Source organism: Arachis stenosperma, chromosome 10, assembly GCF_014773155.1.
Source record: "Arachis stenosperma cultivar V10309 chromosome 10, arast.V10309.gnm1.PFL2, whole genome shotgun sequence".
Classification (NCBI taxonomy): domain Eukaryota; kingdom Viridiplantae; phylum Streptophyta; class Magnoliopsida; order Fabales; family Fabaceae; genus Arachis; species Arachis stenosperma.
Genome location: NC_080386.1, coordinates 5,042,509 through 5,067,943, shown reverse-complemented (window position 1 = coordinate 5,067,943; position 25,435 = coordinate 5,042,509). Strand labels below are relative to the sequence as shown.

The 25,435-nt window shown below is 31.0% G+C and overlaps 3 protein-coding genes and 1 long non-coding RNA gene across 4 annotated transcripts; 2 read left to right on the top strand and 2 right to left on the bottom strand.

Annotated features, from left to right (window-relative positions):
- Positions 1–309: 309 nt before the first annotated feature.
- Positions 310–3,806, top strand: LOC130955886 (heat shock 70 kDa protein, mitochondrial). Its single transcript, XM_057882879.1, has 6 exons — positions 310–548; positions 1,102–1,166; positions 1,267–1,345; positions 1,434–2,000; positions 2,088–2,708; positions 2,914–3,806. The coding sequence occupies exons 1-6, from the start codon at positions 474–476 to the stop codon at positions 3,535–3,537; spliced, it is 2,031 nt and encodes a 676-aa protein (XP_057738862.1). The 5' UTR covers positions 310–473; the 3' UTR covers positions 3,538–3,806.
- A 2,356-nt stretch (positions 3,807–6,162) lies between these two features.
- LOC130955178 (transcription factor GTE7-like) lies at positions 6,163–9,022 on the bottom strand. Its single transcript, XM_057881993.1, has 4 exons — positions 7,438–9,022; positions 7,099–7,318; positions 6,829–7,003; positions 6,163–6,727 (listed from the first exon to the last, which is right to left on the bottom strand). The coding sequence occupies exons 1-3, from the start codon at positions 8,755–8,757 to the stop codon at positions 6,945–6,947; spliced, it is 1,599 nt and encodes a 532-aa protein (XP_057737976.1). The 5' UTR covers positions 8,758–9,022; the 3' UTR covers positions 6,163–6,727; positions 6,829–6,944.
- A 10,583-nt stretch (positions 9,023–19,605) lies between these two features.
- On the bottom strand, positions 19,606–21,012 carry LOC130956551 (uncharacterized). Its single transcript, XR_009077155.1, has 3 exons — positions 20,767–21,012; positions 20,528–20,621; positions 19,606–19,903 (listed from the first exon to the last, which is right to left on the bottom strand). It is a non-coding gene; the product is annotated as an uncharacterized LOC130956551 (long non-coding RNA).
- Positions 21,013–23,517: 2,505 nt separating this feature from the next.
- On the top strand, positions 23,518–24,797 carry LOC130956015 (40S ribosomal protein S26-2-like). Its single transcript, XM_057883038.1, has 5 exons — positions 23,518–23,609; positions 23,690–23,782; positions 23,874–23,958; positions 24,061–24,194; positions 24,497–24,797. Exons 1-5 carry the CDS (start codon positions 23,607–23,609, stop codon positions 24,578–24,580), a joined length of 399 nt encoding a protein of 132 aa, XP_057739021.1. The 5' UTR covers positions 23,518–23,606; the 3' UTR covers positions 24,581–24,797.
- Positions 24,798–25,435: the final 638 nt, after the last annotated feature.

Below are 25,435 nucleotides of genomic sequence, written 5' to 3'. Positions count from 1 at the left end.
AAATAAATTTTTTTAAAAAAATTTAAATATCTCACATTTAAAAAAATTAAAAAATTTTTTATATTTTCAGTTAACGAAAGATTTATTTATCTTCAAGTTAAGAAACAGAGACCTATTCTCATTTTCTCTTTAAACTAGGCAAAGGACAAAGAACCACTATTCCAAATAAAATTTAATTTTGCTGTAAGATTATTATGGTTTTAAATCTCAACCGTTTGATTAACCCATGGTTAAGGGTGGGAGCATGAAAAGCCCCTAAATATTAAGACCCACCTAATACGTCTTCTAGAACATTCGTGTCACCGTCGTTAAAAATAGGAGCAGTAAAGCACCGTTTTTATTTTTAGTGAGAAGTGAGAACCAACCAAAACCCTAAACCCTCCTCAACAGCCAGACACTCATATAAACCTCTCAAACCCACTTTCTAACACTTGCCACTTTCCCTTTTCATTCCGATCCATCAATTTTCTGCAATGGCTGCCGCCGCCGTCCTCCGTTCCCTCCGCCGCCGCGACGCCGCATCTACCTCTTTGTCCGCCTTTCGCTCGGTATATAACTATCATCGCTTCTCTTTTTTTCTTTTTTTCAGATTTAATCCGCATAACGCCTCTTTTTGTTCTTTTGTAATGGTTGATGTTGTTCATTTCAGCTCATTGAAGCTTTTTATTCATTGAGAATACTCCTGTTTGTTCTTAGTTATCTGTTCATAGATTTTGTTGAGATTTTAGCTTACTTGTTCTGTTGGAATATCATTTAAATCCAGTCATATGAAAATGAGAGTTTAATATAACTTGACAGTTGCATATTGGAGATACTAGATACTCGAATTCAAGGTTTTAATATCCACGATCTAACCATTATTTTTTTATTACAACCGATCTAAACTTTTCATATTTCATTTCGTGCTTACAACTTTATAATGGATGATGTGTCTAGCTGATCTAGCCTGGCTGCAGAATTTTTTTGAGTTGCTGTTGTTGTCAATAGGATGTTTGGCTACTTGAATTTTGAATGAAGTGTACTGAATTGTAATTTGTATGCTGAAAGAATATTTTTCTATTTTTGATATATATTCTTTTTTTTTTTTACATGTTTGTGCAGTTGGCGGGCGGCGCTAAGCCAGCATATGTAGCTCATAAGTGGTCAAGCTTGTGTCGACCTTTCAGGTGCCGTTTTGGGTTTCTGGTTTCATTGGTTACTCGCGTTGGAGATACCTTTGATGTATGTTCATGTTAACTCATTAAACTTTTTCCATCTTTGCCACAGTTCTAGGCCTGCTGGAAATGACGTTATTGGTATCGATTTGGGTACAACCAATTCGTGTGTTTCTGTTATGGAAGGAAAGGCAAGTCATTCTTGCTCTTAAATTGTTGTTTTGTGTTTCCATTTTCCAATATTATGGTTTGTGCTGATTTATATTATATCTTCTATAGAACCCAAAAGTTATTGAAAATTCCGAAGGTGCTCGAACAACACCATCCGTGATTGCTTTCAACCAGAAAGGGGAGTTGCTTGTAGGTACACCTGCAAAGCGTCAGGCAGTAACCAACCCGACAAACACACTTTTTGGTACCAAGCGGTTGATTGGTAGGCGCTTTGATGATCCTCAAACACAGAAGGAGATGAAAATGGTTCCCTACAAGATTGTTAAGGCCCCAAATGGAGATGCATGGGTTGAGGCCAATGGGCAGCAGTATTCCCCCAGCCAAATTGGTGCCTTTGTTCTCACCAAGATGAAGGAAACAGCAGAAGCTTATCTTGGGAAGACAGTTTCCAAGGCTGTAGTTACTGTACCAGCTTACTTCAATGACGCTCAGAGGCAGGCAACAAAAGATGCTGGTAGAATTTCAGGTCTTGATGTGCAGAGAATTATCAATGAGCCCACTGCTGCAGCACTTTCATATGGAATGAACAACAAAGAGGGTCTCATTGCAGTTTTTGACCTTGGAGGTGGAACATTTGATGTCTCCATCTTAGAAATTTCTAATGGTGTTTTTGAGGTGATTACTTCATTTATTTTCAGCTTCTTTTTCTTTGCCTTGGAGGAAGTAAAAATAATCTTATACTGATAACATCTCTGTTTCAAGGTGAAAGCAACAAATGGTGACACATTCTTGGGTGGAGAGGATTTTGACAATGCCTTACTGGACTTCCTAGTAAGCGAGTTTAAGAGGACTGACAATATTGACCTTTCAAAGGACAGGCTTGCCTTGCAGAGACTTCGTGAAGCTGCTGAGAAAGCTAAGATAGAACTGTCTTCAACATCTCAAACAGAAATAAATCTTCCTTTCATCACCGCAGATGCATCTGGTGCTAAGCATCTGAACATCACATTGACCAGATCCAAGTTTGAGGCTTTGGTGAATCACTTGATTGAAAGGACTAAGGCACCATGCAAGAGTTGCCTGAAGGATGCCAATATATCTATCAAGGATGTCGACGAGGTTCTTCTTGTTGGAGGGATGACCCGTGTGCCTAAAGTCCAAGAAGTGGTTTCAGCTATCTTTGGAAAGTCTCCAAGCAAAGGAGTAAATCCTGATGAGGCAGTTGCCATGGGAGCGGCAATCCAGGGTGGTATCCTACGTGGAGATGTTAAAGAGCTGCTGTTACTTGATGTTACACCACTTTCTTTGGGTATTGAGACTTTGGGTGGCATATTTACCAGGTTGATTAACCGCAACACTACTATCCCAACAAAAAAGAGTCAGGTAATCCCTTAATCTACTGATGCTTTCTTTAGGAAGTTGTTTTTAAGTTGTCAATCCCTAAGGAAGTTCAATGATCTTTTTATTGCAAAGACATGGTTATATGAGTAATTCGAATACCCCAAAGTCTCGTATCCACTCAGTTTCGGTTTCTGCAAATTTTCCATAAGTTCGTGTCATGAAATCGCGAATGCTATCGTTGTTTCAGGTGTTTTCAACAGCAGCTGACAACCAAACACAGGTGGGTATCAAGGTGCTGCAAGGTGAGAGGGAAATGGCCGCAGACAACAAAATGCTTGGAGAATTTGAGCTTGTCGGCATTCCTCCTGCTCCCAGGGGTTTGCCTCAGATCGAGGTTACATTTGACATTGATGCCAATGGAATTGTTACCGTCTCTGCCAAAGACAAGTCAACTGGTAAGGAACAACAAATCACAATCCGATCATCCGGTGGACTATCAGATGATGAGATTGAGAAGATGGTTAAAGAAGCAGAATTGCATGCTCAGAGAGACCAAGAAAGAAAGGCTCTCATTGACATCAAAAACAGCGCTGATACTACCATCTACAGCATCGAGAAGAGTTTAGGGGAATACAGGGAAAAGATTCCCAGTGAAGTGGCCAAGGAAATTGAGGACGCAGTTTCAGATCTAAGAAAGGCAATGTCAGGAGACAATGTTGATGAGATTAAGGCAAAGCTTGATGCCGCAAACAAGGCGGTCTCCAAGATTGGTGAGCACATGTCAGGTGGGTCAAGTGGCAGCTCATCTGCCGGAGGTTCTCAGGGTGGTGAGCAGGCTCCGGAGGCAGAATACGAGGAGGTGAAAAAGTGAACCAAGTAGTGTTTTGTAGGCAGTTATTCCATCTGATTTTTTATCCCTCGATTTACAGATGAACAAATGAATCATCTTTTTGATTTAGTAGGAGAGAGTATAAAAGGTTACGTAATTTTGTAACTAATTATTGGAGGTAACTTTTTACCCGGAGTGTTTTCAATTTGTAGTGCTGATTCACGCTGTTTGAATAACGATATTGGCAATTTTGCCTTGTGTTTTTTGTTCTCTCTGCAATTGGTTATGAATACAGGATAAAATTCAAAAGATAGAGAGTTTAATGATAAATTAGATATAAAAAGAATAAATTATAAAAATCTAATTACGATCGTTTTCTATACAAAAGTTTTAAAATGGAAAATATAATTATAAAAATTTAAAAAATAAGTTATATTTTTGGTTAATGTTTTTATGTTTTTTCTGTTAGAAAATATAAAAAAATAGTAATTCAGTATTTTTAAGTCTTTTCGTTTATGCGGTCAATGTATGCTTAATATTCGATATTTATAGCGGCTATTTTCTAATATTTGATTTTGTTTCTTCTTGTTATATAAGTAAAACAATTATTACGGATAATTTCTGTGAAGAATTGCACATTGACCTTTGGATAAATTTCTTTGTCAAGATTAGGTACTTTTATTTCATATATTCGTTAATATGTTTTATATTTTTTAATTTTTACAGAACCCAGTTTCATGTTTACAAACGAGACTAATAATATTGTGATATCATGCGTATTATGTAGATTTAAGAGACTAATGCATATTCCTACAAATATAAAATTGTTCGTATGTAACATCACCTGCTTTCATGATGTGAGTGTCATTTATCTTAAATTTTTATAATATGTTGTATGAAATAATTCAACTTATTAATGCTGAATTTAAACTATAATAAGCTCTAAAAACTTGTACCTAAAATAAAGTCAAATACATTTTTGGACCCCGTAAAGTTCATGATTGTTGGAATGTCTATATAATTAGTTCTGTTCAGTTCTGAACAGAATTTTTCGTTGTTGATCTATTGGAAGATACTTCATCAATGAACAATAATACAAAGGAATGAAGAATGGATACGAACGCTCCATGCATCACACAATACAATTCAATGGCTACAAGAATTTATGCAGATTGCTACTTGTGCGATAAGGAATTTCGCTACTTCTGGAGTAGATGATGTTCTGTTTCTATTGTTCTCTTAAACAAGTTGACCAGGGTTTGATGAATCTAACAGCTGCAGAATGGATTCGGAATTTGATATTAGAAGAGTTACTGTTATTATGGCTATGTAGAAAGACTGCATTTGAAATTTGATCGCAAAAACTTTCTCTCTAAGGTTTTATGTCAGTTCAAAACAGAACGTAGCTCTGTGAATATGTGATGACTATCCTTTGAGGAATTGAGGCTAAGTAGCTATTTATAGAGATGTGTGAGAACTTGAGTTGGAGCAGTTGCCACTCCACTATTTTTATGGTCAAGTAGGATTTAAGTTCATTAGTTATTCTCTGACAATCATTCTCCCATTTATATGCATCCTTTGGCCAACACTATCTACAACTTCCAAAACTTTTGAGAGTAACTTAGCAGAGTTGGGAATATATACTATCATGCTTCTTGTAAGTCACATGTAAATGTGAGATTCATTTTCTTGGGCTACAAAAACAAATGGATGATGTGTTGTCTTATATAGGTGGTAACTTCTGATGTGGAATTCGCATATACAAGTTTTTAGAGAGTCCATTACTTGGTACTAGACTTATGTATGCAGTAAGCTGACATGTATTAATATTAATTAGCAAATGACAGCTTTTGCCATTTGGGATAACGTTAAATTCCTTCTTCTGATAATATTGTCGGGTACCGAACTGTTCCTGCATAGATACCATCGAATAAACTTAGTAGAGTTGTATGATCCGTGATTCCATGTGTTTTAATAACATTTTATTGATACATATTGGCGCATGTCTTAGATGCTTTATGGTAAGGTAAAGCAGTACATTTAAGCTTCAGGTCCTTATAGTGTAGTGTGTACCTCATTTAGGCCCTGGCTATTGTTAATTCCACAACAGTGTATCCAATTCAAGAGGTATTTCTCGCAAGGTTGCAGACAAGACAAGTTGGAAATACTTGCTTTGAATTTCAATTCTGATGAGATCGGTGGTCCAAATTTCCTTTAAGAAGGACTTGTTCTACCCTTTCCAAGAGGAATCACTAGGGCACTATTATATAGTGGGATATTATTCAGCTTCGTTTTCCAAATCTTTAAGTTACAGTTGACTTTTAGAGTAGCAAAATATGAATCTTTTTGGTAGAGTCTAACCTGCATTTACCTATATTTTAAATCATATGCTTTAACTGCAATGAAAGGCTGTTCTGTACTGTACTAGCAAGACACCACTCTCTCTGTGTATCAGTATATGGGGTTCAAACTAACACTAGTCTCCTGTCAAGTGTGAAACGTCGATTCAGTGGTGCTATTTTATTCATATTTTTCACCCTACCTATGACATTCTGGAGCTTGAGGATATGCTTTGGTCAATTTAACTCGTGCAAAATTAAGTTTAAACAATATTTTTCAGTGATTTCCACTATGGCGACGCTTAATATTTTTCTGGCCATATGGTCATAGCACCAAAACAAATGTCACTCTCCATTAATAACAAGATCTGAAAGTACACAACAGTGAAAATTTATAATATTAATCGTCTCATTCAACACTCAACAGTCGCCACTGCCAAAGCAGCTCTCAGAGCCAAATGATCCTTCCTTCCTTCACTCTGGTCCATCTTTTCACACTTCTCTTGAAAGAATTGGTGATTATATAATGAGTCATTAAAGTCTGTAGTACATACAAAATTTAGATCTCTAATCTGATTAATTGTCAAGCCCTTTTAAAGGGCCATCTCCAACGAGGATAATTCTATTTACTGTAGCAGTAATGTGTACAAGGTGAACTCATAAACATTGATTTTCCCCAACCTATCCTAATCTCTAACCAATCTAACAGAACTAAATTAAGATTTTCACCACATTGCACTCTAATTTCTGGCCTACCATTGTTTTGATTAGCTCTTCAGTATTCACGAATCCTTTTTACAAAATATTGCACACCACAAACCATTCTAGCAGTTGCTCTGCCACCAAAAATCCATCCAATATGAAACAGCAAACCATGTTCACAGCAACACTACCTGAAATAACAATGCAATCACAAATTTAGCCATCATTCCATCTGCAGAAAATTGAAGCATTGCAGCGAAAAGGAGATACAAAGAGAATCAAAAGCACACACCTCATCCATGAGTTGAAGCTGCACACTCAAGAGAAGCCGTGAAGCAGAGCATTTTCTTCGGCAGAACACCGCACATTGGCCATGTTGAACCATTAGTAACAAAAGTCATCTGCTTGCTACAAGTGACCATTGTCTGCTTCAGAATCACTCCTTGAGGAACTCGCTGAATCTGAATCTGCAGAGAGTAAAATAAGAGTAAAATTTTAGGTTCCCCTGCTAGCAGATTGTCTCAAGAACAAACCAAATAACAACTAGGAGCAAATTTAGTACCACTAGATGACGAGGAATCACTACTTGAACTGCTGGAGCTACTAGAACTACTACTAGCATGGCCGCCGGCGACTTCTTTATCTTTCTCAATCTCCACAGGGGGGAAGGTACTCATCGGCATCTCATCCCCAATGTCAATATCCTCATCCCCAGCATCCATTTTCTTTGGTTTCTTCACCTCAGCCGGAGCCGCCTCAACCTTCTCACTAATAGCCAATTCCTGACCATTTGATCAGAGTAACAAATTAGTATATATGGCAAGAAAATCATTACGATGATATATAAAATAAGTCTAACCCATTCAACAGATAAATACACAAAAAATGAAAGTTGTTTTACCCCATTGGATTTATTGGATGCGACATTGTTGTTGTTCAAGTTGCCAAGTAGTGCCTGCCGCTTAATTTTGCTCATCATCTTCTTCCAATTTGTCACCAATCGATCAAGTTCCCAAAGGGTCTCAGTGTCAACAGCCTCAATATCAAGCTCAATCTCATCCCCATCCTGCTTAAGGTTCCCATTCCTCTTCCTTATGATCTGTACCACCTGCTCCATTTTCTCAGGAGGCAAACTCTGCAGCCCAATACCCAACTTGTGTTTCTCCTCAAGGCTCATCTCCCTCTTATTGGGGTCCTTCGCCTTAGGCTTTGGCTGCTTCAGAGGCTTCACCGGCTGGGCTCTCATAGGGGAAGGGGTGCGCACAGGCGACTGCACCATTGGAGGGTTCGAAGAGCTCGCAGGGGCCTGCACTGGCTCGGGTTGAAACCTTGCCGGAGGGATCACATTCTCCTTCTTGTTCTTAACCCTCTCAACCCTCTCCGGTTCCACATGATTCCATGAACTGGCCTGCAATTCCTCATCAACATCCTGATCCTGCTGCCTTATCGAATCCTCGAATTTCTCATGCACAGGACGATACAGCTCTTCAAACTTGGTTAAAAGCAGGTCAGCCATGTTGTGCACATCGTGACCAGGGGGATTATACGTCAGCGCATTTTTAAACGTCAATCGCACATCGGCGGCAAAATCCGACGGCGTAGAGTACACATTCTTCGCGAGATTGGATTTCACGGTGCCCAGATCCATGGGTTTCTTCACTATATCATAATAATCGTGAAGACCCATTCCAACGACATCAACGGGGGCGTTGAAGATCCACCCAACCTTGTGCTTCATGATCTTCTGTAGAACCTGCGAGCAGGACTTCATCAAGTTTCCAAACTCTGAATTCGATCGTTTCAAATCTTTGGTGATGGAATTCACCAACGGAAATGGCCGTTTGTTGCCAGAGATCTTCTTGGTCGACGATTTTTTGGGAGGGCCATTGAAGCTCTGCTTGGGTTGAAATTCTCCATTCTCGATTCGACTCTTGAGCTTTCGAATCTGCTCGAGCTCCAAGATCAAGCGATTCTTGAGCTCGTTCAGTTCCTTCTTTGAGTACGACGCCACGTTGAACGTGACATATTGGTAATGGTTGCCGTCGTTGGACCTCCGGTTGATGGAGGAAGCATCATCTAACGCCGATTGATTCTTTTTATTACCAAATTTTGAATTAGGGTTAGGGTTAGAAAATGGTACTTTCCCCATGAATCCAGCTACACCGCCTCTATGCTGCGGCCAATTAGGTTCGTTTCGGTTGGCTAGGACGGCGGAAGCCATCAAGGTGCAAGATCACTGCCGTCCGGTCAGATTCCGGCGCACCTCTGGCATGAAATCCCCAATGCGGGTCGAACAGAACATAAGTCAGGTCTCAAGATGAGATTACTTGCCGGCGATATTCTCACGTGCGGTGTAAATCGTCACGCGCCGCCGATGGAAACGAAGCTTTTGAATCAAAGGAGCTGACAACCAAAAATAAAAACTAAAAAAGCGTAGTGGTTAGGGTTTGGAATTTGGCTTACCCTAATCTGTGCGAGGAACAAATGGGTGCTATGGCCGGTTCTTAAAGGCGATGAGATCTGCCCGTGTCTATTTCGGGTAGCCGTATTAACCGTTGATCTGTTCTTAATGCAAAATCCCACGGATGGCGTTGGTTCATCCGGTGCCCGGTAAAATGACCGCAAGATCTGGCACGGACGGCACTGATTTCCTAAGCTTACCACATGGCCTTATGAGAACCGTTCGATTTTGGGGGAGGAGGTGCCTTGATTTGGGTTTGAGTTTGAAGCGAATTTGGAGTGAATGTGTCGTGCATTTAGGGTTTCGACAGCGTCTGGGCTCACTTGATGACGTGTCGGGTGGCCAAACTTGCTGGCTCCGGCGTGGGGTTGGGAATATACGCGCAGCGCGTGGCTGCGAGCAAAATGCGTTTGTGTGTGAGGGACATTTTGGTCAATGGCTCAGAAGGTTGGACGAGGACCAGTTCTTCTACTCCAAAAAATAAATATTTTATATAAATAAAAAATAATCAAATATATATTTACATAAGAAAAACAAAATAGTTAGAGAGAATCTTATCCCATTACCATAGTCCTAAAGAAGAATAGTGAAATTTTATGGTTGACTTGACTAATGAATAAGTATATAAAATTAATTTTAATTAGTTAATTAGTATTTTTCGTTGTAAAATTATTTTTTTAATTTTATTTTTTGTAGAATTTAAAACTAAATTTTTTAATAAAAAATTAAAAAACATTGGTTAATATTAGTTAAATAAATTGATTATGTAGTTAACTATAAATTAATACATCCATAATATGTATATATTAAAAATTAATTCTAAATCATCTATTTAAATAGAACCATGTTTCTGCCTTTTGTCTTTTTGGGGTCTTTGACTCCGTTGATAAAAAAAATACATATTAGAATATAAAATATATATTAAATAAATTAAATTATATATATTTATATGTAAATATATAATAATTAACTTAATAGTTAATTTCTAATTTACGTATATAATTTTTGAAATTAATATATGTCCGGCGTTTTGCATTGCAATGTGTGAGCTTTTAACATTTAATTATCTATAACCTTTAAACTAATTAGTTTGGATTTTCATTTAATTCAAATCGTGTTTAAATTTTGAACGAAAAGGTAAAAAATGCTACTATTCTAGAAAGAAAACAAGTGTGGAGGGGATAATTAATTATGAATGGAGTCTATTCAAAACAACTCTCCATAAATTAAAATAAAATTAAAAAAAAGGAAAATTCAAGGTAAGAACTAATAAAACCTTTCTTTTCCGTGTATGGCTTATAATACAATAAATTGTGTTATATGTATTATTTTTATGTATAAAAAATTATATATTCTCTTAATTTGATAATAAAAAATAGAATTTTATTAATATTTATTTTAAATGCATATTTTAATATCACCGTAAAAATTAAAAAAATATATTACGGAGTTTTGGATTATTAGTCTACCCTTAATATATATGTTAAAAACGTATTTTATCTCAATCTTAAAATTTTTAATATTTAAAAATAAATTTTAATTTAAAAAAATTACATATTTATAAAAGATGCATTACTTAGGGGTGTTATAAGTTCGATTTGGTTCGATTTTGGACCAAAAATTAATCGAATCGATCTATTTAGTTTTTACAGAATATTATTGTACTAACCAATCAATTTGCTATCTGTGTAACAACCGAACCGAACCGAACTAAATCAAAAGCGATTTGATTCGATCGGTTTTTAAATCCTAACTGATAGAAAATTAATCTTAGTAAAATGATGTTCAAAACCATCAATAAATTGAAATAACATTATATTACATTCAAATTCAACACAATTTCAACTTATTCCAACAACTAAACATAAAACAAACACATTCCTTAAGTCTAAAATTTTCATTTTAATACATTACTAAATCACTTTTTCGGTTCAATTTGATTTGTCGAACCAACCAAAAATCAAACCGAACTGATCGATTTACTTCGAAAAAAAAAACTAAAAAACCAATTTTTTCGATTTTTTATTCAATTATTGTAAATTTTGGTTCAATTATACGGTAAATTTCGATTCGATAACTTACACCTCTAGCATTTCTTTAAATTAATATAAGAATAGTACATTTTTAGATTTTTGTCTTGGTGTTATTTGTCATTTTTTGATAATGGATAACCTCGAACCAAACCCACACTAGATGTATAACGTGATTCTCACTCACACCTATCATTGAGAAATAACCTTGTTTGTGTTTCAGTTGCACTCAAAAAGATTTTTCTCTATATGATTTATATAAAACAAGTTATTTATTTCAAATTAAAATTGAATAGATCTCATTTTATTTACTCCCACAAATTATTTTAAGAGATGATAAATGTTCCTTATCTATACAATTTTCTAGAAGTTATATATTTAAGAGTTATAGGAGTTGTAATATATACTTTTCACATTTAAAAATAATCATTTAAAAGCGAATATTTGTAGATAAATGGCCAAATAATTTTTAATTGAATAAACTAGTACTGAGTATTGACTGCATATAACTCAGCGTTTAAATTTTTTTTAGGTGAATTATTAGACTTACTCAAATTATAATAATATTGGGAAAAAATATGCTTTGTAATTTTTTTAATTTAGGATAAATATTTTAATTTGTCGTACAGAAACAGAATAAAAGTTAAATAGAATGGAGTTTATGTTTCGTAAATGCCTTATTAAAATGTTATGCATAAAATGCTAATATATAGGGACACCTAATATATCTAAAACGACAAGGCATGATTAAAATCATTTCAAAGAACAACTTTAATAATAGTATTTAATATTCAAACTTATGTTCACTATGCATTATGAGAAACCGGTACAACTAAGATTTAATATATTTGGTTATTTTTAGTATAAGTTTTAAAAATAAGTTTTTTATTATTGTGCATAATATAGTAAAATAATGGTGAAAAGAATTATTACAACATGAAAGAAAAAAAGAATTTGAGACATGTATCTAATTTCCTCTTGCATTGAATGCCTTAATTGTGATGCATTAAGAGGAAGCTATCCCAACCAACTACCAAGTGCTTATATATATAATATATGGCAACATATACAAAATTAAAGCAATAATCTAAAATAAAAAGTTAATTATTATTAAATTTATAATTTCTATTATATGTAAATTTTATTATATTAATTTAATAATAATAATTAAATATTTATTTTTTTGTATATTCTTGCTTGTTGCCTTTAGATGCCTATATGAGAAACTGATGATGAATGAAAACACTTACCCCTTTGCTGGCATATTATTGATTAGACCTGTTCTTAATAATGTTATGGTCTAAAAGATTGATGAGCATCAAGTTAGCTAGATCTAGTGTCATTCCAATTAGTAGGAATACTTGTAGTATATAATCACATAAAGTAGATTCAGCATGCCTTTACTAATTTACACATTTTGCAGCAGTTAGCACACTTAGCAATAAATCTTAATCAGGTAGGAGTGCATCCAATCAAAGCTTGAGTTGCATGTGTGATATGAAATAAAGCAACTAGCTAGGGGATTTTAGACGCTTTTTAATTTTGATATTGGATTTATAATAATATATTTTTTAATAATGTATAAAATTTAGTATTTTTTTATTTATATGGAGATCGTGAAGTTTAACTTTTTAAAATTTTTTGAAACACTAAATTAATCTTTTAATTTGTGAATTTACAAAAATCTAAATCTTTTAATTTGTAAACTTTAAATTTTTAAAGAAAAATGTTATGATAAAAATGCAAATGATACATATTTATGAATATTTTAATTTGTGGTTGTTTAGAGCACCACGTAAAAACTAGTGTGTAAGTCTCTATTAGTAAATTACTAAATTTGTTTTCCTAGACAGTGATTTTATAACTATCATTAGTCTTTTTTGAATTATGATTTATTTTTAAAATTAATATTTTATTTATTTTATATTTAAATTAGTATTAATCAATTTTTATTTTTTATTAAAAAATTTGATTTTTTATTTCGTCCTAAAAACGCTGAAAAAATAAATGGAAGTAACTTAAGAAATATATAGAAACAAAATAATAATATTATTCTTATACCAAGTACTTTTGATATTTATGTTAAAATAATTAATTATGTTTTAGAAAAATAAAGAGTTCATGTAATGATTATCATAAAATATTTTAAAATAATGTATATTATAGAAAATGTATACACGTTAAAATTTAGAATGTTTTATATAAATAAAAGAAATATTTATTTATCAATATATATAATTCTTGAATATATCGATTATGGATAATAAATATACAAATTTTAAACGATGTGTATTTGAAATAAGTAAAATTTGAAATTGACCAGATTTTAATTTCACCTGTAATGTATAGTTAGGATTATAGAGATACGAAGATATTAACTAACTAAACGAGATGTAACATATCATCAAGACATCGATTTTTTGGGATTGATGTTATATTTTTTGAGTTTACTTTTAAAAAAATATTTTTCATTGTTGAGATGGTTTAGTTATATTACAATAATTTTAAGTTAAATAGATTAGAATAAAAACAAAATAATTTAAGGTATTTTAGCTAGGTTATTTAGTGTTCCGAAGTGTTATTTAAAAATTAAATTTATTTTGGATCTAAAGTGAGGTCTAAATATTTTAGGTGTGAGAGTTTTGATTTGTTCACTGAAAAGGTAATTTATCCAACGTTTTCGTCTAGATGGTAGTAAAAAATGTCTGTAAAAAATTTTGATGCCTAATAAGTCAACAAAAGTTTATGCAGGTTTTAAGTCAAGGGACTGCAGTCTGCAGGTTGTGGCAAACTCATATCGTATGTGATTCCCTTAAAACCTACATAAATTTTTGTTGACTTAGGCATCAAAATCTCTTGTAGGCATTTTTCACTATCGTCCAGGCGAGGATGTCAGATAAATCGCCTTTTCAGTGAATAAGTCAAAACTCTCACCCAAGGTTATTAAACTCGCGAGTCTAAGTAAACTCGTGGAGCTGACCTATACTCGACTCGCGAGTTAACTCGTAGACTCGTACGAGTTTACCTGTTATGAAGTTTATATATATCATACATAATGTATATTTACTCAATTCTAACCCCTCAAAATTAATAATATCAATCTTAAAGCACATAATAAATTAAAATAATAGCATACATTATAACAAATACTTTAAAATACACATTCAAATCCTCTATAATTATTCTTATACAAATACAACATAGAACATACAAAATTAAAAATTCTAAATCTGCAATACTAAATCTTTAATTGATGAACATTGAACAATATCAAATAATCAAATTAACTCTAATTAAAATAATTAATTACTAATCAGTCATGAATGGATGAACCATCTCACCATCTAACATAAGCGAAAGTAATAGCTAAAATTAGAAGTAATAAAATTTAAAAAGCAAAAAAAAAAACTAAATCAAGAAGCAAAGGCTAAAAAAAGAGCAAAAGGCATACAAAAAATAGAGGATACAGAAGAAAAGAAGGGGCAAATTCCCAACAATAACAGATCGAAGACAAGGGTGCAGCAGGCAGCGGCGGTAAGGGTGCAGTAGCAACACAAAACGATGATGACAAATAGTCATAGATTTTACGACGGTGCAAACCAGAACAGAAATAGGACTATAGGAGAAGTAGTCGAACTTGTGAACGGTGATAGTACGATGGAGTTGCGGACAGTGGAGATGTGAAGAAATATAAAGCAGAGGGCAACATATGTAAAATTCACAAAGACAATGGCGCAAATTAGAGCAGAGGTAACAGATGTAGGCAAACAACGGCAGCTTGACGGGAAACGACGACTGCGGCATAACATGGAGAAAGTGAGACTTGAGAGAAATGACATAGATGAGTGAGTTGTGAGTGAGTTTTCTTTCATTCTTTGGAAGTGTTATCATAACCCTAATAAAAAAAGTATTTTTTGTTTCAAAATGACATTTTTTAAGCAAAAAGTGAGTTTTTTTTGACATTTTTTGGACCTCTTGTCTAAGTCTAAATTAATTTTATTTTTAGGTAACACTTCGGAACACTAACAAAACTAAAATGTCTCAAAATTATTTTGTTTTTATTCTGATCTATTTAACTTAAAATTATTGTAATATAACTAAATAATAAAAATATTTTTTTTCTAAAATAAACTCAAAATATAACACCAATCCAAAAAATCCAGTGTCTCGATGATGTGTTACATCTCGTTTAGTCAGTTGATATTTTTGTATCTCCATAATCCTAAATATACATTACAGGTAAAATTAAAATTTGGTCAATTTCAAATCTTACTTATTTCATATGCACATCGCCTAAAATTTGTATATTCTTACGCATGATTGATGTATTCAAAAATTATATATATTAGTAAATAAATATTTATTTTATTTATATAAAACATTCTAAATTTTAACGTGTATGCATTTTTTTTAATATACATGATTTCGATATTAATATTTTGTGATAATTATTACACGAACTCTTTTTATTTTGCTAAAATATAATTAGTTAATAATAATCTTATTTTAACATAAATATCAAAAATATTTTCTATAAGAATAATATTATTATTTTTTTTATATTTTTCTTAAGTTACTTCCATTTATTTTTTCAGCCTTTTTAACGCGAAATGAAAAATCAAAACTTTTAATGAAAAATAAAAATTAATTAATACTAATTTAAATATAAAATAAATAAAAAGATTAATTTTAAAAATAGACCATAATTCAAGACAAATGACAGTTATAAAATCACGGTTTAATAAAAAAAAATTAATAACTTACTAATAGAGATACACACTAGTCTCTTGATAACACTCTTAATTTTTAAAATACAAAACTGACTTTTCGATTCATGAAATTTAATTTTTAAAATTTTTTAAAACACAAAATCGACATTTCTATTTGTGTTTCAGTAGTAAAATTTTTTTTAAATACTCTAATTTGTGATTACCTCCATATTCAATTAAAATATACAATTTTTTCATAATAAAAAATAATATAATAATAATTTCTATATAAAAAAAATCAGCCAATTTTAGCATCCTTTCCAACATATATATGAGTGGGAAAAAAAATAGAAAATTAATTACACTAGTTGGTGGGAGAACATATGAGATGTTCATTATGCATTATGCCTATTAATTTTGTTTTCAATTATCAAAAATGATGTATTTTGTCTACTAGAAGGCGTATGTTGTATAGATAGTAGTACAATATCAATACTCAATCCGGATATCGCAATATATAGATAAAAAAAAGTATAAAATAATAAATTTAGATGATTTTCTAGTATTTTATTACATATATATATGAGTATGAAAATGATATAAAACAAGTTAGTCGAGTTTTTTCAATAACAGGAACCAAATATTAGTATTAGTGAATCAACTAAAAAAATTAAAATGTTCTATGTAAATTAAAAATGATTAAATAAATCAGTTATTATGTATTATTTATATTTATACATACTAATTTATATATTTTTTAGTTAAATATTAGGCATCATAATAATCAAATTTGATATAATAGAATAATTATTTTTGTAATAGATGAATAACTAATCAATTATATTTATATTATTATAATAAAAAAAGTTTATATGAGATGTAAATACGTATTTTATATATATAGTGATTGGTTGGTGATCGAAATTAGGGATGGCAACGGGGTTGGTAGGGATGGGTCTTTGCTCTATTCAACCCCGTCTCGCCGTACAACAATTCGTATAGAACCCGCTTTACTTCTATTTGCAGGTAGTAAAATGTTGAACTCTAACTCGTTCATGTGGGCATTCGTCCCGTTCTTATCCGCCCTTAAAATTATTAAAATTCAACAAATAAAATTAAATTTCAAAATTTATATAACCATCATCACATACATAACATAAATTAAAATAAAAATTTAAATATGATACAATATTATTAATGATTTACTAATTATTTTACATATATTATACATATTATATATTAAAATATATATATATATATATATATATATATATATATATATATATATATATATATATATATATATATATATATATATATATATGTACCGGAACAGATAGGGACAGATATTAGTTAAACCCGACACCGTCCCGCTCCTCCTAAAAATCTGTCTCGCTAAAAACTCGCCTCGAGCAGATAGGGATGGGGTGGATACCCGTAAATTCGAGTAGTATTGCCATCCGTCGAAATATATATATAGAGAGAATAATATTCAAATAAGAATATTTAAATAGATACGATTTTTATTTAACAAACGATGAGAAAAGAAACAGAGAAGTTTTAAGTATGAGTATAACCAAGGCCATGTAATTAAATCTAAATTTGTAAATAATAAATACAGAGCACATTTTTATATAGTGAAGACTCAAGAATATGGAGACCCCTCCATAAACAAATGTCAACAAAATGAGTCTCCCCAATGAAGCATTATTATTGCTTGGTTCTTGTTATTACTTTTCAAATCTAAAACAGGAAAGCAACAAGTTCCTCACCTCAAATGGGATATGAACTAGTCCCTATCAATAGTTTTCATAAGCCTTATCCCCCACTTACCTATGCTATATGTCACTGAATAATATCAACCCATTAATCTAATAATAAAGAGATAACAACCGCAATGTGTATGTTATATATATTATATTGTAGCTGCTTCACATTAATTGGGCAGCCATATCTAAAGGTCATCATTCAAAGTCAAAGAGATGTTGCCAAATGGGTGAACAAACAACAATCTTCAATGCTGTTTTGTGCTCCCACTATAATGATCTTTTATTTACTCTCTCTTCCTCTTAAACTAAGTTGACAACCAAGAAATATATATGGCTATGTGAGAAAAGAGTTTTACACTTTTTCCTTTCAAAAAGACATGAAAATATTTAATGCTTGTCTTCTTATGCAAACTTCTTTAATTCAAAGTATTTTAATCCTAGATTGCAAATTTTAAATAGTGGAGTAAGTGATTTCCATTTTATTTTAGTTAATACATTAAAAATTAATATATTTAAGCATCATAATGAAATAATAAAAACAAGAGTTTAACTAACATGTATTTTAAGAATTTATATTAATATTATTAATAGAAAATTGTAAAATTTAATCTTCAATATATTTCTTGTATATATATCAATACATAGTGAGATTGATTATTGGTAACTTAATGAAACTTTGAGCAAATAGTGATTGTGAAAATCAAGTACCAGTGTCAATTTTTAATGGCTTCAACTCTTCAAGTCATGTGAGTATATAGACATTACATCGATCATGTCCTATTTAATCTGTTTCATTGCCTCCATAATATGACCCCATTGTTCTAATAATGCATCGAGAAAGCATTATATTATCATATGAAGTCACATTAGTTGATACTGATTATTCTGCTCATAATTGACTGTAGATACACCATCACCATTATTGATGTGATAGTACAAAAAAAATTGCATTTTTTTTTTTATGATTGAGAAGCCGAGGGTTGGTGAAGAAACTAAAAAGGAGGGGCCAGCAGTTTTATTGAATTTTGGCCAGCATGTAACCAGCAGAGGAAGGTGAGCCATTGGATGAAATTTCACACCAATCTCACACCATCAAATTATCATTGATGGTTAGTTGATGGCTAACAATCACAAAAATTGCTGGCCCCCTAGCATTGCTCTTTGATAAATACTGCTGTGAGCGGAGAAAAGGCACATCAAGTACTATGTATAGTTTGAGAGTATAATTACGTTCAATTAGATTAATTAATATTATTTAATATATTTAAATATTTATTATAAAATATTATATTTTTATTATTTTGATTATTTTAATATTTATAAATTTTTTTATATTATATTATTCTATACAACTAAAATATATACAAATCTTTTTTCTATGTCTCTCTTATTTTTTCCAACATATATTAAGCTTGTAGTACTCTAACAAAAAATAAAAGAATAATAATAAAAATAAAAATAAAACAATGAATTAAACATGTAACATATTATCATTCAACTAATTAAATAGAACTTGAACTTATCAGAAAATATGAGAGTATTATGGTCATTATTTACTAAAATATTAAGAACCTCCCTTTAAAATTAAAATTGACAATGGATAAAGTTAAGAAATTCCTATTCACATTAGCTATACATTTTTCTCTTTTGTAGAATGGACCTTCTTTTATTCTTTCATTCACACTTGTTAATTTTCTAATTACAATGGTACATCATCTTTCATATCCTCTAGTGCTGAAAATTCGTTCCCTCTATCTAAAGTTACCTCTACACTTTGCTAGAAAGAACAATACACCCAAATATTTGAAAAAAAAATGAAAGAGGTGTACTAATTAATAAATCAATGAGAAAAAAAATTTGATAGAAAACAACACAATATTTAAAATATAATTATGTGAATAGATAGAATAGGAGGATTGATTATAAAAAGTAATAAAAAAATTATACAAATGAGAAATTATGTTGCATTAGAAAGTGAAAAAGAATATGACATTTTATTAACAAGATTAGGTTTTCAAGTTTGGACACTAGTTTACTTTACATCTTTATCAAACAAGCCCTCAACAGTAGAATCTTTTGCATTTTATTTTATATAAAAGGGACAAGCATATGAGCAAATCAGAAAACTAAAAGTGATTCTCAATTCAAGCATATATATCAATAGATTACAAAAGCAATAATGTATTAATTACAACTGATACATATCTGTATTGATTGGGATCCACTAAGGAATTAATTAACTACTTCTAAATCAAATATTATGACAACATAACAATTAATAATGATAGTGTCTTCCCCTTCTATGCTAAAGTCATATCATATGCATTAACTTGCAAAAATAATTGTTGGATCACAGCAGCACTCATCCAAGAGACAACAGCAGCACAAAGCTGCTAAGCTGCAGATTTAGCCCCAACAAGACAACAAAATCAAATTAATTAAATAATAATAACAATAATCAAACGGTTTTTTTTACTTGGTCAACTAATTAACTATGTTAAACTTTTTAATTTGTTTTAATAGAATTAAATATAAAACAATGCTACGTAACCAATAAATATTATTATTTTTAATTAATATTTAACTTATAATAATTTATATATATATTTTCAAAAATTTTATAACAAAAAATATATAATTTTATATTTATATTTATCAAAATTTATATAATATTTTTTTAGCAAAATACCTTTGCTAAGTTATGATATTTTCACTAGTAAGAATATTATGTAACATTTCTTAATATTAACTACTTAATTATTTAAATAATTTTTTTAAAATAAAATTTTCAATAAATATAATAAATTATAAATAATTTATTATTTAATTTTTAAAAACTAAAAATGTTACTGTTTACATATATTAATCAATATAATTTATATCTATATTTTTTAAAATGTACACACATAAATTAATAAAATTTATTTGTTAAAAATAATTTTAATATGTATATTAGTCAAATAATAACTAAAAATACTAAAAATTAATGACCCAATAATTTCTCTTAAATTTATTTGCTTACCATCCCTCAAGGAAACCTGGTTGTCTTCTGGGTGGTGGAGGAGCAGCATAGTACTGCGGCGGTGCAGCCACCGGCGGCGGCCCCTGATAAGAACCTGTTTGGGATACAATACCATATATATAATAATTAACGCACAACAACACTAATAAATAATTAAGAAGCATGTAATTCAATTTGAGGCAATGATTTATGAGAAATGAAAGGACAAGTGTTACAGATGGTGCTTGTACTATATATACCTTGAGCAGGGTATGGATAGCCATATTTGATTTCACTCATCTTCACAAGAACAAGCTTTGAAGAAAAACCAGATAAAACCCAAAATGTTTCTTGAATGCAATGGTAGGACACATATATCTAGCTCTATATATATAAATATATATGCAGAGCACATACATGCTTTAAGCAAAAGTAAGAGAGAATATAAGAATATAAGTGGTGGTGGATGCAGTTAAGAAAGAAAGCTCCAGAAAGGACGTTTAATTTCTCAAATCTTACTTGTTGGATGTTGGCATATGTACATGTATATATGTAACTTCATTGTCAATACTAGATTCTTTTTTATATATACATCTTGATTTTGATGTACATTATAAAATATAAAAAAATAGTTATGTTGCTATATAATAATATAATTATACGTATGTGTCATTTGTGTAGTTTTTTCTTTGAATTCACAATTTTTAAATGAAAATAGAGAAATTATATCATTTGAATTATAGTTTATGGGTGTCATTTATGTAGTTTAATTATGCATTAAAGTAAATTATATATATTTTACTTTTTGGAAAAGTTACATCCACGGCCACCATCTCCTTAATTAGAAGAAGAAGAAAAGAATCAAACAATGTGGTGTAAAGCATGTAGTTGTACCATTTAAAGTCCAGGTCACTGTTATTATTCAATTATAATCAAATTCTTATGTAGTTGAAGAATCTTCTTTAAAAAAACATTTGATATTATTTATTAGTTTTTATTATGAATGAGTTGCAATGAAAAGAAGGCATGCTGTCCCATGTGAACACTAATAGAGAGAGTAGGGCTTTCTTTCTTTGTTTCTTTCTTAAAAAGCACTCACATGATGAAGGGTGGTACCTATATATATACACCTATGTTTGCAACTTGGGAGAGTAGTAGGAAGGAGCATTAAGAACTTTATGCCCGAATTTGTTCTACACACGCTTTCACACGCTTTTACCGCGCCTTCTAACTACTTTAGTCTTTATGGGAAACTTCAAGATAACGATAAACTTATTAGGAGCAATTATTTAAAAGTAAGGATATATTATATTATATTATTTTAAGCGAAAGCTAAGGAAAAACAATCTTTAAAAAGTTAACAAGAATTAGGGGATGTGCATGGCCGGCCTGGTCCGAAGATTCGGCCTGATCCTGAATATTTTTAGGGTTAATTTGGTGTAATTTTATTGGGTCTAGGGTTGAGTATGGGTCTTAAAAATAAATCCGGTCATTATTTTGGGTCGGGTCCGGTTCATAGCTCGGGTCACCCGAAATCAGTTTGATGGCCCGGTCATTATATATAATTAATATTTTGTATTATTAGTAATGGATGATGGCTGTTATTATGTGAAATTTAAGTATTGTAATCCTTAATATTTGGTGTTATTAGTTATTATATATAAGACTATAAGTTAATGTTTTATATTTAAAATGCATTAGACTAATGCATAATCTTGTGTTATTTGTATTGATTTAAATATTTGGTGTTATTAAGAAATATTAGTATTGATTATGGTTATGCTTTAATTTTAGAGAAGAGTTGGTTCTTATTATATTTTTCTAAGTGAATTTTATCATGTCAAATAATGGTTAGAGTCTTGAAAATTTAGATATTTTTACATGTTAACTTATAAGAAGGTATCAAGGTAATATAATGTTAACGGCCCGATTTTCACCCGGTTTTTACCCGGTATAATTGTGGCCCGAAAGTGTATAGGTTTCATCGGATCTAGGATCGAGTTCGGGTCTAACAAATAGGCCCGGTATATATTTTGGGTCGGGTCTGGGTCACATCAAACCCGATTTCACCCGGCCCATGCACACCTCTACCAAGAACTATTATAATACTAAGATAAAAAAATATTTATAACGATTTGTATTAAATAAAATTATGAATTAGTTAAAATAAATAAATAAATCTTATTTTAAACATAAAATATTTATTAAATAATAATAATATATGAATAATATATAAATATATAATAAATTGAATATTTTTATAAATAAAATTATAAATATAATAATAATATGATAACATATTAGGTGGTTTGAATTAAATTGATCTTGAGAAGCATATTTAAAATTGGACTTGATTTATGTGATTTGTAAAAAATAAAATCCAATTAAATTTAAATTAGTGTAATTTTAATTGGTTTTTGGTTTGAATTTAATTGAATGAGTGGTTTAATTTAAATCGGTTTAAATTTAAATACCCATAATTTTAAGTATTCTCTTAAAATAGTTTTCTATATGAATTTTTGTATTTAATTTCATAAAATTTGTACCTTGTTATTTAAAAAAGACAATAGTTTAAAAAATCAGTAACTTTTTGTAAGTTTAATTTGAATTTGATTAAAAAAATTGTTTGTTTATAATTTTTTTAAAAAAATATTATTTGAGAAAAAATTTTAAGAGAGATGAGCGAAGTTAAAGAATAAAATGAAAAAAATAAAATTAAAATTAAAATAAGAATTAATGCTTGGTCTAATTAGTCCAAATGCTTTTTATAGTTTTTCTTGTTTTTTAATTTGTTTTTAAGAAGTTTTTATAATTTACTAGTCAACACCGTCATATCAGGAAGAGTCATGGAAAGAAATGAGGCCCAATTAGATATGGTTTGATGTAAAAGGCCCAATTGCATTTGTTTTTGTTTTCTTTCAAATAAGAGTCATGGAAAGAAATGAAGCCCAATTCTGTGTCCAGTGGACACTATAAAAGAAAGAAAACACTGACAAAAAAAATAATAATAAAGTAGAGAAAACCCTAATTGTGCCACTGAGATTATCACCTCCAGAACCCTAGGTAGCTTCAGAGCGGAACGAGCTTCAAGCCTTCAGCCATGGTTCAATCTCTTCTTCCTGTGATCTCATCTCGGTTTCTTCTCCTTCACTGCTTAATACTTACTTTCTCTCTCTTTTGTAGACTTTCAAGCGCAGAAACGGAGGAAGAAACAAGCATGGCCGTGGCCACGTCAAATTCATTCGCTGCTCCAATTGCGGCAAGTGCTGCCCCAAGGTACTCTCCTCTTTATCCCTTCTCCTTTCAGATTTCTTTCATTCTTTCCTTCAATCGATGAAATTTCTGGTTGTTTTTTCAAAATTAATAGGACAAATCAATCAAGAGGTTTCTTGTGAGGAACATTGTTGAGCAGGCTGCAGTTCGTGATGTTCAGGAAGCCTGTGTCTATGAGCGTAATGATTCTTACCCGATCTGTATCTTTCTTCATTCAAGATTTGAGTTTTTCTTTTTTTTCTTGAATTTTGAATGTTATTTAATTGTTATTATGTTTGTAGAATACACTCTTCCGAAGCTGTATGTGAAGATGCAATATTGTGTTTCGTGTGCTATTCACTCTCACGTTGTGAGGGTGCGATCTCGCACTGATAGGAGGAACCGTGAGCCTCCGCAGCGCTTTGCTAGGCGCAGGGTATGTTGTTTTTTGTGCTCTAATTGTATCTTATAGATTGCTGACTAGTGCATTGCTAAGGATTACTAATTGAAGATGATTTGTAATAATGTTGATATGATTTTGTTTGGACTTTGGTTATTGAATAGATAGATGAATTTTGCTGAAGCCTAGTGAGATTTATGATGTGTCCAAACATCTGCTAGGGTTTTCATTGTGCCTTGTGTGCTTTACTAGTTGTTTTCATTCATTATGAAACATGGCTTTTATGTTCTATGTTTCACTTCCTGTTGTTTGATTAGTGTCTTTTATTTCTTTTAAAGGATGATGCACCAAGGCCCGGTCAACCTGGTCAAGCTCCTCGTCCTATTGGAGTTGGAGCTGGAGCTGGAGCTGCTCGTGCTTAGACATAACTCCATTCTATAATTTTGTTGGTTCAATTTTTTTAAGAACTTCATGACATAACTCCATTCTATAATTTTGTTGGTTCAATTTTGTTAAGAACTTCATTTTCTTTTGCTGTTTATTATTTAAATATCAGTTATGTTGGGATAATGATGTTTTTTTTCTTACTCTGGTTGCCTGGAATAATGAATGATAACAATTTAGTGGTTTTGATGAGAATGATTACGGAGTTCGATTCGATTATCTTCCAACAAGATTGTTGATTGTATTTTGATCAGAAAAATTTGAATATGGAAACAGAATTGATGTAAATAAAAAATATTGCAGATAAAATTAAAATAAATTAAAATTTACGGATATTTTCTTTAGTTTATTGCATTGTCAAAATATAGTAATACAAAGTTTAATATTTCAACCCGCATACAATACATTAAGTTGATAAACATATATATTATCAAAAAGTAACAATACAGTGGGTGTTACAGAAAAAAATATATAATTTTCTTTGTATGTTTGTACTTCCACATTTGTTGTGAACTAAATTATTAGTTACTCTTTTTGTTAAAGAATATTAGTTTTGTATTTTTGATATCTTTTTTTTTTTGTATTCGAATTGAATGTTATACTATTTAATTTAGTATTTTAAATGTAATTGAAACTTAATTTTAGGTGAAGTATCTTAAATTACTACTTTTTATCTCAATGCTATAGATTTAATTTAGATAGAATGAATACCCATTTAAAATCTCTTTAGAAAAAAAACTGGTTAAAATAAAATAGTATCACCAATTATCACTTCATGTCTCACTAGAAATATAATTAGAATAGAATAATTATTCAATTTTATAATTTTATTA